We start from the raw sequence: 13,102 nt of genomic DNA on the forward strand, positions 1-13,102 counted from the left end.
AAAGTAAAGACTATAGTGCAACAAAATTTACCAATTTTTTTTAGCAGCACAGGTTCCAAAAGTATATTTCTCATATATTTTCTTCATCAGGAGAAATCAATCCTTCTATCCACCTTATACTTCAATGCGGAAGTAAGCCTAAGGACGAGACTTCAGGTTCGGGTCACTTTAGTTTAGGGAAATAATACAAGAAGAGTAACAACATGCAGTAACTGGTAAAACTGTTTGCACTACAAACCAGTGTGTTCATAATTAAGATAATATGTTCAAACAATATGGTAAGACACACCGATTTGCAATATCAAGCAGCAAACAAGCTGTTTTGTACAGCTAAAAATAGCTGGATGTGGATGAGACTGGAAGCCAGACCCATACAATTTACAAATGGACACATCTGGTCTTAAGGGGAGACACTGTAGGCAAAAATGCTGTTTTTCATGCACCTGTCAAGTTTGAGATTTTGGGCTTTTAGGCGTTTCATAAAGTGTTTTTTTTTTTCCTTCAAAATAGTGAAAAGAAAACACCCAAAAGACACTGTGAAGTGTTTCTTTTATAGCACTTTATCTATTTGTGTTAATACATTTCAATTACAATACATATTTTTAAGGCAGTTTTCTCAAAATTAGTTTTTTCTTCTACACTGAGCCATAAATCTGCACTTCAGTAGCACTTACACACACCAAACTTTACATTTTTATTATTGTCTATATCAGGGGTTCTCAAAGTCTACATTCAAAGGTCCAAATCTAAATTTTCATCAATCACAAAGGTCCGGAACTATTGGTAATTACAAAACTTGTTTTTAATAAACATGTATAACAAATCAACATTCATTTTATGAAAAAATAAGGTGCCTTTTGCATTCAAAATACATGAATAACAAGTGCAAAAGTTGCAAAAATAATTATAGAGTCTGGATTTCTCTTAACAAAACACCACAAAAGTAACATGGTGCAAAATACAGAGCAGTCTAATGTGAGAAATGGCACTGTCTGTCTCCCATCAGCTGCCGAAACCGTGGCACAAAAGGTGTGGTTGCTAGACGGAGACACTGGCCTAAATGTTCATTAGTCAAGCTGCTGCGGTGTGAGTTCTTTACAGCATTCATTGCTGAGAATGCAGACTCACACCGATAGGTTGACCCAAACATGGTAAGAACACAGATGGCTACTTTCTGTAGATTGGGGAAATTTTCAGCTGTGACCATTTTAGTCCAAAAGGTAACAGTGTCACAGTCCACTTCCTGCAAAGCCACATTTTCCTGCAAGTCAATGAGTTCAGTCTGCAGGGATGCCATGCTTGCCCACGGGAAGATGCTCTTGATTTCTTTTGAGAATTCCTCAACATTCTTGACTAGGAATGGAGATGGAATGCAGAGCAGCACTTGTCTGCCTACATTGAAGCCCTCAAAGCGCATCCTGAAATTTTCAGCTAGCTTCTCCAAAAAGGAAAGATGGTGACGATGGTGATTGCCATTAGTCTGCTGGAGAAGAGTTGGAAAGTGGATATGTGGCCCTGTGATGTCACTCTTAAATATCTCCAGCCGCCTTTCAAAGGAGCGTACTGCTGCCATCAGATCACACACTGTGTTGCCTTGGCCCTGGAGCTTCAGATTTAGTTCATTTAGATGAGATGTTATGTCCACTAAAAAGGCCACAGCCTCCATGGTGTCATTATCCCTCAGAAAATCCAAGTAATGGCTGGCTTTGACGTTCTTCTGCTGGGACAAAAACATCTCCAAATCTTTCCTGATGGCCCAAAACCTTTCCAAGACTCTTCCCTTACTCAGCCACCTAACATTGTTATGGAGGAGTAAGTCGTCATAAGCAGCATTTACCTGATAAGAGAAAGAAAAAAAATATACAAATAAATAAATACATGACCTTTTTGTGTTGCATAAATATTCATTAAGTGAACACAAACACCTTTGTAAATTCTGTAAATGTAAATGGTTAAAGTCTGTTGTAAGTAGATTTTGATGCCAACCTTTAATAGTTCAAAATGCATATAATTACATTTTATTCACAATTAAAAATGATTAAATAAATAAAAAACATTTGTGGAATAAGGGTTGACTTATGATCAGTCAGTGGGGAGATTTTCAGCATTTCCTGCATTAATTATGCCTTAGTTACACATTGATTCAAATTGTTAAAGATGTAAATGCTTTTGCTCTGAAGCAATATTTTTTTATTGGGCCAGTCTCTTACTCTCTCTCTCTCTCTCTGTGAGTAAGTGAGTGTGTGTGTGTGTGTGTGTGTGTGTGTGTGTGTGTGTGTGTGTGTGTGTGTGTGTGTGTGTGTGTGTGTGTGTGTGTGTGTGTGTTTGTGCGTGCGATCAACACTTAATAAACCCCTATTGACCCACACACACAAAAACACAGTAGAAGTAAAAAGTCAAATAAATTCTCACCTCAGTCAGGAATGCCCGCAGAAGACGGTGCTGAAGGGCAGAGGATGCTCTCAGGTAGTTCACAAGCTTCATAATAGTTTCCATGACGTCTGAATATTCTTTTCCAAGGCTAGCACACAGCACCGACTGGTGTATTATACAGTGGTATGTCAGCAGGTCGGAGTGCTGCTCTTTCAGACGTTGAACGGCTCCCTTCTCCTTCCCTATCATGGCTGGAGCACCATCAGTAGTGATGGACACAATATGCTTGACATCAATTCCCCGTTCATTAAGCATCTGCATGATAGCTTCATATATGTCCTCTCCTCTAGTGTGACAGAGTGGAGTAAGGCCCAGTATGTCTTCACAGAATGTCCCCTTTGCCTTGCTGAAATATCTGACAAACACACATAGCTGGGCTTGGTCTGTGCTATCTGTTGACTCATCCACCGCAAGTGAAAGGCAGGGTGCATCTTTGATATCATCAGTTAACTGCTTTACTAAGTCATCGGCAAGTACCTCTGTCCTCCTAGTTGAAGTGTCATTGGACAGTGGAATTTTCTTTAATTTCTCTGAAATCTCCTGTCTCTCCTTTCCCTCAAACAAAGCATCTGCTACCTCCACTAAACACTCCTTAACTATCTCTGCATCAGTGAATGGCTTCTTGTTTTTGCCTAGTACCCAGGCCACTCGGAAAGATGCTTCTGTAGCTCTCTCTTGCTGTGTCACAGCTCTCACAAGCAACTTATTTGATGATTCATATGAAGACTTTAGCTGTCGAAGTTTTGCTGTCCGTACCTCTGTATTTTGTGGATATTGCCGTTCAAAATGACCGTGTTTTGTTTCATAATGCCGTTTGACATTTCCACTCTTCACAACTCCAACTGTCTCGTTACAAATTAAACAGAATGGCTTCGTGCTGGATTGGGGCAAAATGAACGCATACCTCTCTGTCCAATCATCTTTGAAAACTCTATTTTCTTCGTCAACTTTTCTTTTCCTGGACAATGACATCCTCCAGACCCATTCAAACGCTTACTGCGGTGAAGTGTCGCGTTGCGCGCTCGCGCCCGATTACGTCAAAAGTATACACTCACTGGATGTCATGGCAACTGAATCACGAAGGAAAACTTTAAATATCTCGCCCTCGCTTTAATTTCGGACCATCTCCAAAAAGACATAAAACACTAAACAAATGATTCTGACATACGTTTATCAAAGTAGGAAATTCAGACTTTTAATCCCTTAAATTACTGCCGTTGAAATACGAGATGGTGGCGGGTCCGGATTGAATTCCCTCCGGGTCCGGATCCGGACCGGAGTCCGGACTTTGAGAAGTGCTGGTCTATATCCTGGAGGTTTTTACAGAGGGATTTGTTCATATATAATTAGCTTGATTTTATACAACATTTTATTTCCTAAAAAATTAGAAAAATGTATTGTTTTCTGTCTGTTCAAAGTTTTTTTTCTGAATTATGGAGTGACAAAATGAGATACCCAAATTCCCTTCTGTAAAAACATTTGACTCTAATATGTCAAAAAATTAAACAAGAATTATGAAACTGACTTTATCCAGTGTTTAGATTTTTGTACAAGAAATGTATGCAAATTAGTGCATATTTCATTAAATAATGCCTCATTTGCATATTTAAACCTAACATTTTAGAAAACCTAACACAAAAAATGTTTGCATTTATCAATGTAATCTTTTTTTATCCTATTCACCTGCAGTGTCTGCCTTAAGAGGGAAAAAAAGGTGGATAGATCCGATTCAATAAACAGTTCAATGAACAACCTGCATACGTACAGAATTACAAGCTTTCATTTGAAACAAAAAAGCATTTAAACTTGAGTTGCATACTAATTTGCAGTATTTAATGGCTTTTTGTTTTATAAATAGTGCAAGTACTGTGTTCAAATTGAAAACCCTAACAAGAACAAGTGCACTTCAAAACCCAGATGATGCACTTACCAGAGAAATTAAGTGTGGAACGTTCAACACTTAGTCAAAGTTATAGTGTTCTTTACTGTATAGTTATTTAGAGAACAAATAAGTCCACACTACCTGAAGCATTGTAAATAACAAAGCAAGCCAAAAAGTTTCACTTATTTGGTGACAGCTCCCTTAAAAGTAGAATTATCTCAAAAAAGTTAAATATAAAATAGGCCTATATAGCATTAATTTTATCGATTTCCTTTTAGCTTTACATTCTAATAAACGAAGAAAACACCAACAACAACCGAAAGAATTAGAACATAATATGTTTAGCAATAGTTCACCCAAATACAAATGTAATTTACTCACCCTTATGTAGCTCCAACCCATATGTTTTCGGTTTTCATTCATGAAACACATGAGTGATGATAGGATCGTCACTGTAGCTGTCAGGTTCCAAAAAAACGCATTAATGTAATTTCCATAAAAGTAGTTATGTGATTCAAGTGCGCTATTCCGAATTTGTGGACGTTTTACGTGTTTTGCCATTCCCGCATTTGAATCAGGCGCGTACAATACGTTAGCACGCAGTTTGTTGACAAGAGCGTCATGGCGGAGAAGAAGAAACTGCGCACAAACCCAAATACAAATAGTTTTGGCGTGTTTTGGTTACGCGGTAGATATGAGAAGAACTAGCAAGTCACTGGAAGCTCTGAAGAGATTATAGGTAGTGTTTTCACCTGTCCTTCTGCTCTGCAATTAAATTGTTTCATTTATTTATTTTTATTTCTTAATGAGGTTGAAATCACACAACATATTCTATCGTCTAAAAATACTATGGTACATTTTTACGTTAAACGTTAAAATGTTTAATGACAGGTCACACTTATCAAGATCCATACATGTATGAAAACCTGCAAACATCCTTGTTTTGTATATGTAGTTTAATGCTAGGGCTGGGCGATTAATCGAAAAGTAATCGAAATCGACATTCAGAACCTATAATCGATCAAAATTTTCCAGGTCAATTATTTCAATTACTTTCCCTTTAAAAACACTACTGCGTGTGGAGTCACGTGACCCCGCTCCGTTACGTTGCGTTATTCCGCCGACATGTCGATGGAGAGCTTAAACAGTATTTATACAGTAAAAAGTATTTACAGGATATACAAGAGTAATTTTATTTAGAAGAGATACTGTTTATTTTCTACTTTTAATATTTATTATTATTTTATAAATAATTTATTTTGTTTCCAAAAGTGCAAGTTATTTATTTTCACTAATTTAAGAAAAATGTGACTTTTCATTTTAAAGGTCCCATATTGTCAAAATCGAAATTTCCTGGCTTTTTTCATGATAACTAAGGTCTAGGGGCTATGTAACTACCATATGAGTTTCAAAACAGTCAATCCACAGTAAACTGCACACAGCCTGCTTAAAGTAGCTGTTCATTTTCACGAGCCGCTGTGACTGTCACCGCCCCGAGCGCCAACCACCGTCCCACCCTCCTTTTGTCAAACCCAGACAACAACGCATCCATTCCATTATTGAGCAACAACAACACGAAAACAAGTGGAGAAAACCCTGTTCAGTCTATAGATGTCGAAACTACATCATTGCACAGGCTTCAGAACAACGTGAATATAAGAGACCAGAGGCACGTCAGCTTCAGCCTCTTTCACACAGCGATTCCGGTGTTACGGTTTAACTGGTTACCGTGTTATCTGGTGACCAACTTCCTGGTTCAGGTCCTCAGCGCCAGATGTGATGGACCGAACGCTGCAGATTCGCCGATTCTGAAAGCACAAATTGACGTGATATTAAGCTGTCTAATAAACGCACACTTGCTCATTAGATGTTTTTGATATTCTTGTAAAGATGACAAATTATTGGTATGATCGCCCGTAGCGGCTGAAATACGAAAAAAAAAAAAAAAAAATCTGTTTGGCACGGGTTTCGAACACGCGCTAAAAATAGTCGCATTGAGAAGTGACAGCAATAAACGCACTGAGCCACTGAGCAGCTTTAATTCAGTCACTGATTGCTGCAAACAAATCAGAATTTTGCTCTTCGGCGTGATATGCAGCTGGCTGAATCAAAGAAATGTGCCCGTGTTAACTTGTGACCTGTGTTTACTGTTATGAAAATGAATATTGTAGTAAAAGTATATTACATGTTATGGTTTATGATGTTAAAGTACATTTCATGGAGTCACAGACAATTGTAAATGTGAGGCTACTGTGGTTTAATTGGAAAACGCTATTGTTAAACTATATTTACTATAGTAAAACATGATACATTTTCTTAATAGACAAGCTTATGTCTCATTTGATTAATATAAAACTTGACATTATTTCAGGTGGTTTTTGCCGTTTTTCTACTATAAATACTTTGGAAACATTAGACTTGATTTCTTGATTGTAGCGAATGAAATGTAACATAAATTCTAGTCTGCTTATAAATGTTACTTTGTAAACGTGTTAAATTGTGATTTGCGTTCGATAGCTGTTTTTTTTTTAAGTAAACAATATATAAAATATAGCCTTTTCTATAGACAACAAGCTGCATGTAAATGCTGGGGTAAATGTACCTATTAAGCCCACTTTCAGCTTTGAAGTCATATAAAAAAGGGAAAAACATATTTTATGCAAAATATGATTTAAACCAATTCAGTGATTTGTTAATTCCCTGACACATTTGGCAATGTTGAGTTAGCCCCAATTGTGTAAAAAACATCACTAAATTCACTTTTTTTATAGGCTTAATTGTATACAGTGCCACAAGACGCATGCAAGCAGTCAACACAAGCTTCTCTTGAATGATAAAAAAAAAAAAAAAAAAGCATTTCTTAAAGTGGGCACAATGAAAATTAATATGATGCTTAGTCCACAATATATTTAAGCTTCATGCATGTCCTTGTAAAGATATCTTATAATTTTTTAAAGGAAAACATTGTCTTTTTTTCACCATTACTCACTGTGGTACCAATTAGGCCCAAGGTATGTGTTTTTTTTTTTTAATGAGAAATCCCTCTAATTACAAACTTAGATCAATTTTCGGAGTGTGCTTTTACCTTACTAACCTTTTACCTTGCCTTATATACTACTTTACTTTACAAATATATTTAGATATTTAGGCCTACAAATAACACATTGTGTAGCACCATTATATAATGGGTGTCTGTTAATATTTGATTGCAAAAATGAAATAGCTAAAAAGCTTGACACAGGATTTTAACCTATATGTAATAGACTGCACATAGTATTATAGCAGATGCAATCACAGCGAGCTATTCAAACACACTGTTATATGTACTAGCCCCTTTTTACACTTTGGCATAAGGTAGCTTCAGTCTATGATTCTTTGAATTTGCCTGTGTTAACTTCTGTGTTAACTTGTGACCCTGTGTTGCCTGTGTGAACTTGTTTGCTAGCCAAAATCTAATTTTACTGTTGCAATAAATTGACGTTATTTCCAGTTAAAAAGCTGCTTACAAATATTACTTGTCACTAGAAAATCTCATTTGATTATAACAAAATCTATTTAAGTCACTTTTTAAGTATTTATAAGAGAAAAATGTCAAAACCAACGTGTAAATAACGTCATTTTTTATATATTTATCAAACGAGACATAGCTAGTCTCTGAAGAAAATGTACCATGTTTTTACTATAGTAAATAGTTTAACGATAGCGTTTGTTAATTAGCCACAGTAGCCTCGAATTTACAATTGTCTGGGACTCCATGAAATGTACTTTAACATCACAAACCATAAAATGTAATATACTTTTACTATAATATTCAATTTCATAACAGTAAACACAGGTCACAAGTTAACACGGGCACATTTTTTTGATTCAGCCAACTACATATCACGCCGAGAGTAAAATTCTGATTTGTTTGCAACAATCAGTGACTGAATTAAAGCCGTTCAGTAGCTTAGTGCGTTCACTGCTGTCACTTCACAATGCGACTATTTTCAGCGCGTGTTCGAAACCCGTGCCAAACAAACTTATTATTATTATTTTTTTTTTCGTATTTCAGCCGCTACGGGCGATCATACCAATAATTTGTCATCTTTACAAGAATATCAAAAACATCTAATGAGCAAGTGTGCGTTTATTAGACAGCTTAATATCAAGTCAATTTGTGCTTTCAGAATCGGCGAATCTGCAGCGTTCGGTCCATCACATCTGGCGCTGAGGACCTGAACCAGGAAGTTGGTCACCAGATAACACGGTAACCAGTTAAACCGTAACACCTGTAAATACACGGATAATGTGTCCCACGATTTGTTCCGGAATTGTTTAATTTGGTTCATTCACAGTTGTTTTCCGGAATCTGTGCGTGCTTTACACACAACCCATAAAGACATGTGATGTTTGGATGTGAGATGTAATGCGTCGCGTACATTTCACGAAACTGAAACTAACCTGAACAAACTGTGCTGCAGCGCTGATAGTGCGGAGCTGGCTCTGCTGATCGCCGCTTCATTCCACTTTGCACGTATATTTTTGTCGTGAAGAGTCGCATGATAACGTGCATCATCACTACAACACTGCCTTTATGGTTCTGGCTTTTGTTCACACAGCGCTCGTTCCCGTAATTTTCCAGAATCAGCGCGCATTGTGAAAGGGGCTTTACTAAAGCAACAGTTATGTAGCTTACTGCATTCGGTGTTTGAAAAAGAAAAAACATTAATGATCATTCTGAAATATCCTGTTGAGTATCAGCAGGCTAGGCTCTCTCTATGGCTCTGGGCTCGGCTAAAGCATACATGACCGTAGTTACCTGTGATTGGCCTGGCTGTGCGTCACTCAGAAAACAGCAGGCCAATCAGAAGAGAGGCTCATGAATATTAATTAGATGGGCCAAAATCGACCTGTTTTTGACAGAGCTCCTAAAAAAGGAGCTGTAAAAATATATTGAGATGGATTTTGGCACTTATAACGCAAATATATATTCTTAAGGACATCAACAACTAAAATAAACCTCCGGAAATGTGTACAATATGGGACCTTTAAGCAATGTGTGCTTTAATTTCAGTTGTTCAACACTGATGTTCAATAAATAATCATAGATAGTAGATAGTGTGTGCACCCTTCATTCAAAAATCTCTCACTTGTAATATGTGCGCATATTTACTGTACAAAACTTGTCAGTGAACTATGAGGGCAAAAAAATAAATATTATTTAAATATAATTTTATTAATGAATAAAATAATCGTTCATTAATCGTAATCGGGTTAAAATGTTCAATTAATCGAGATTTTGATTTTAGGCCAAATCACCCAGCCCTATTTAATGCATAGTTGAATTGCAACTGTTCACATTGCCCTTGTGATATCTTTGGTGCAAGTGCAAATGCAAACAGCTTCTATTTATTTTTGCATTCAGTTATAAGTTTTACAGTTTTGTTTTTGCATATGGTTTAACACGTTGGGGGCAAAGCCATGTTTGTCTCAACATAAGGTAAGACTTGTTTATATGTGCTGGCACATGTAGCACAAATTATTATCTGTATGCACTGTGGTGAATGTATGATGTTCAACTTATCTAGCCACATTTTATTTTGCATAACTGGCCCATAACCTCACGCAACAACTCACTACAATCAAATAACCTGTTCTGAAGACATAAAAAGGTCATGCAATTATTGTTTTCATCAGTGATCAATGCCTGAGTTGTTGGACAATCGTTTCGATTACTAATACAATTTTCAATGCAGTTACTTCAAATTAGGATCAGATATTCAAGGCTTGATTCTCATGTCATTAATTTTGGATTTACACTTGATATTAGACATATGAACAATGTGATTTACACAAGTAGGACAAGCTGTTTTGTTTCTGGGACAAGATGACAACAAATCCTAACCCTATCCCTTTACCCCTGCAATCAGAAAAATGACTAAATGATAGAAACATTGTTCCAGTAACAACATCAGCATGTCCTACTTGTGTAAATCAGAAACATAGTAGGCATTATTAGTCATGAACATGTCTCACTATACTGTGCTCTCACTGAATTAAATGAGCTTTTTGTGTCCAGTGGCCATTCTCATACATGCAGGCCTGAAAAGGGAAGAACAAATCAGAAATAGATCAAAGCGGCCTTGGGCTTGGAAAGTCAGAATGTTTAAATTAAAGTCGCTCTCAGTAACTGGGCCTCTTTCTCTAGGGTGCAGGGAGCAGAAAAAATCAAGTGCAATTTTTGAGTGGGTGTAGTTGCTTGTTATCTGGCCCTTTTAACTCAGGCTCTTGAGGGAAGTGCAACTTTATCAGACATCACTGTGTAGAGCCCGGCTTTTGGAGAGACGGTGTGTTTGTTGCAGAATGTGTGGTCTGACCAAACGGTCGGCGTTCACAATGCATGCTCTGAGCCGCTCTGATGGTCCTTTTCCATGCATTAGCTTGATGAGAGTCATGCACCGGGGGGGCTTGCCATGCATCCATCCAATCATTTAGAAATGTGAAATCATGTGAATTCCTATAAGGGAAGATTCAACACCTTGGAAAATGTGAGTTGGGAATTGGTCTGTGTTTTGCCCCAGAGCGTGAGCGGTGTGCAGTGAACAGTAGCTTGGTCTTTATGGTCAGTGAATAGAGAGAGTTCCATCTTCGGGGCATGGCAGAGCCGGGCCTGAGCAGCCCGGAGAAACACGGTGCTCTGAGCCGACATTTCCATAATGGAGGCTGTCTGTGTGATCTCGGCAAATAGACTGGGTGTTGCGAGGGGGAGGGAAGCACCGCGAGGACCCGGCGTTGCGGCAATTGTAATATTAAGATGCATTGAACAATTCTCTCTAATTCTCTTCTCAGCTGATCTGTCTCAAGTGTTTGGTTTCTCTTTCAGTGCCCGCAAGCAAACAATTACAGTACCTATTGAACTGCATTAACGTGGCGTAATGTGCCCGATGCAATTACCAATTCTAATAACCTTGCCCATTTAAATAGAGATGGGGAGGAGATTGCCACATGGAATGGGTAATAGTTTGAAGTTGATCTGCGATTTTTATTGCGTTAATGAAAATGTAGCGCGCTGATTTGCCATTATAGGTCCATTGGTGTATGACATTCAGGGATAAGAGAGGTAATTTTTAATGACGCAGATGGCGGCCCATTTGTCATTCTTCGGGCCGTGCACTTTTGCCTCCGCAGTGTGAAAAGGAAATAAGAGAGACTTCGGGGTGACCAATATCAGGACATCTTATCTATAAATGGAGAAATATTTCATCCGGCATACTATAACATAGTTCGACTGTCAGCCATGATTCAATTAGATCGTCCACAAGCATAACACTTATAACCTCTCTTAAACAAAGCATGGAAGGAAGTCAAGACCATTTGGATTTACTTATCTGCTAGTATACAACCTTGAACTACAATAGAGAAGCATCATCCTCTCCCAGCATTATACTGATTACACCATTAGACAATAACAATGGCTTCTTAAATCGTCTATCTCTATCTCGCCTAATCTGATTGTTAGGCCATTAGCTACCATATGGAGATGGCCGAGATTGTGTGAAATTGCTATTATGCTGTAGACCGCCACTATTTGTAAAATACGGACATTAAGATGATGAATAAATAATTGTGTAACATGAGGGCTTTTAGCTTTTTAGTTTAATTTAAATTTTTAAACTATTATAACTAAATAATTTTAATTATTTCAGATTTAATTTTATTTATTTTAGTTACTACTTCTAGTACTTCAACTTTTTTTTAGTGTTGAGTAATTATTAAACTTTTTTTTTTACTATAACGTGTTTAGTTTAACTTAACGATAACCTCCCATACCTATTGAGACATTTGTCAAAATATCTTCTATGTTCTTGTATGAGCACAGGAAGAGTTTTGGAAAGGTTTGGAAAGAAATGAGGGTGAGCAAATGCTGTCTGAATATTTATTTTTGGGTGAACCGTGACAGTGAAGGTTGGCATTTATTGGACAGTGCACAAGTAGTACAGAATAAAAAAAAACACTGCTGATTGAAAACAAAAAAGAGAGATTTGATAGGCATCAGAGTTAATGTGACAGTGCCATTCAGTCTGCGTCAGATCTGATTACAAGTGAAATAAAAACCAGTTTGGAAAGTATACGAGAGTCACTGTCTCAGTTAGTGGTTTCCATAGTAATTAGGTCATAGTGGTATTGATGAATCCTAAAAATATGGCCATGTCTGCAGTGTTTCTAAAAGCTGAGATTACTCTGTCACAGGGCACTGGGTCTAGGAGAAGCCCAGTCATAATGCTGGATTTGCACTGAGAACTCCCCACTGATTAGGGCTCAACACCTCAAGTGACATCCTTCAAGTGCAATTTGCTAAAGCCTTATCTACTGCTGCAGAGCAATCCGTGAGAGCATTACTGTTATCTGCAAATTCTACAATGTTCAAGTACAAAAATACAAAATGTAATCTATATACAATGATATTCACCCAGATCTGAGAGCATGGCCATGTCCCAAATGGCACACTTAATATGCACTAATGGTTTTGCGGTGGCTACCGTTTACATGTCTCCACAAAGTCTATTGGACTGTAGATTAGACATCCCAATTATCTTTTTATATTTTAGGGGGGCTTCACAAACACAGTGGCCAGTTGCCATTTTCTGTCTTCATACTGTACATAATCTTGGATAACAGATGGTCAGAAGATATTAAGCAAAAATAAAAAAATATATATAATCAAGACCGAAATTATTCATACCCCTGGCAACTTTTGACTTAAAGTTACTTTTATTCAACCAGCAAGTTTTTTTTTTTTTTTTT

General features: G+C 37.4%; 1 protein-coding gene across 1 annotated transcript; it reads right to left on the bottom strand.

The window, feature by feature from the left end:
• Window positions 1-970: 970 nt before the first annotated feature.
• LOC141340847 (SCAN domain-containing protein 3-like) lies at window positions 971-3,405 on the bottom strand. Its single transcript, XM_073845933.1, has 2 exons — window positions 2,413-3,405; window positions 971-1,837 (listed from the first exon to the last, which is right to left on the bottom strand). Exons 1-2 carry the CDS (start codon window positions 3,403-3,405, stop codon window positions 971-973), a joined length of 1,860 nt encoding a protein of 619 aa, XP_073702034.1.
• Window positions 3,406-13,102: the final 9,697 nt, after the last annotated feature.

Source organism: Garra rufa, chromosome 8 (genome assembly GCF_049309525.1).
Source record: "Garra rufa chromosome 8, GarRuf1.0, whole genome shotgun sequence".
In the NCBI taxonomy this organism is placed as follows: domain Eukaryota; kingdom Metazoa; phylum Chordata; class Actinopteri; order Cypriniformes; family Cyprinidae; genus Garra; species Garra rufa.

Coding starts and splice junctions, on each gene's coding strand:
- LOC141340847 (XM_073845933.1), bottom strand. CDS start 3,405: ATGTCATTGTCCAGGAAAAGAAAAGTTGACGAAGAAAATAGAGTTTTC. Junction 1,838..2,412: donor TGCGGGCATTCCTGACTGAG/GTGAGAATTTAT, acceptor TTCTCTTATCAG/GTAAATGCTGCTTATGACGA.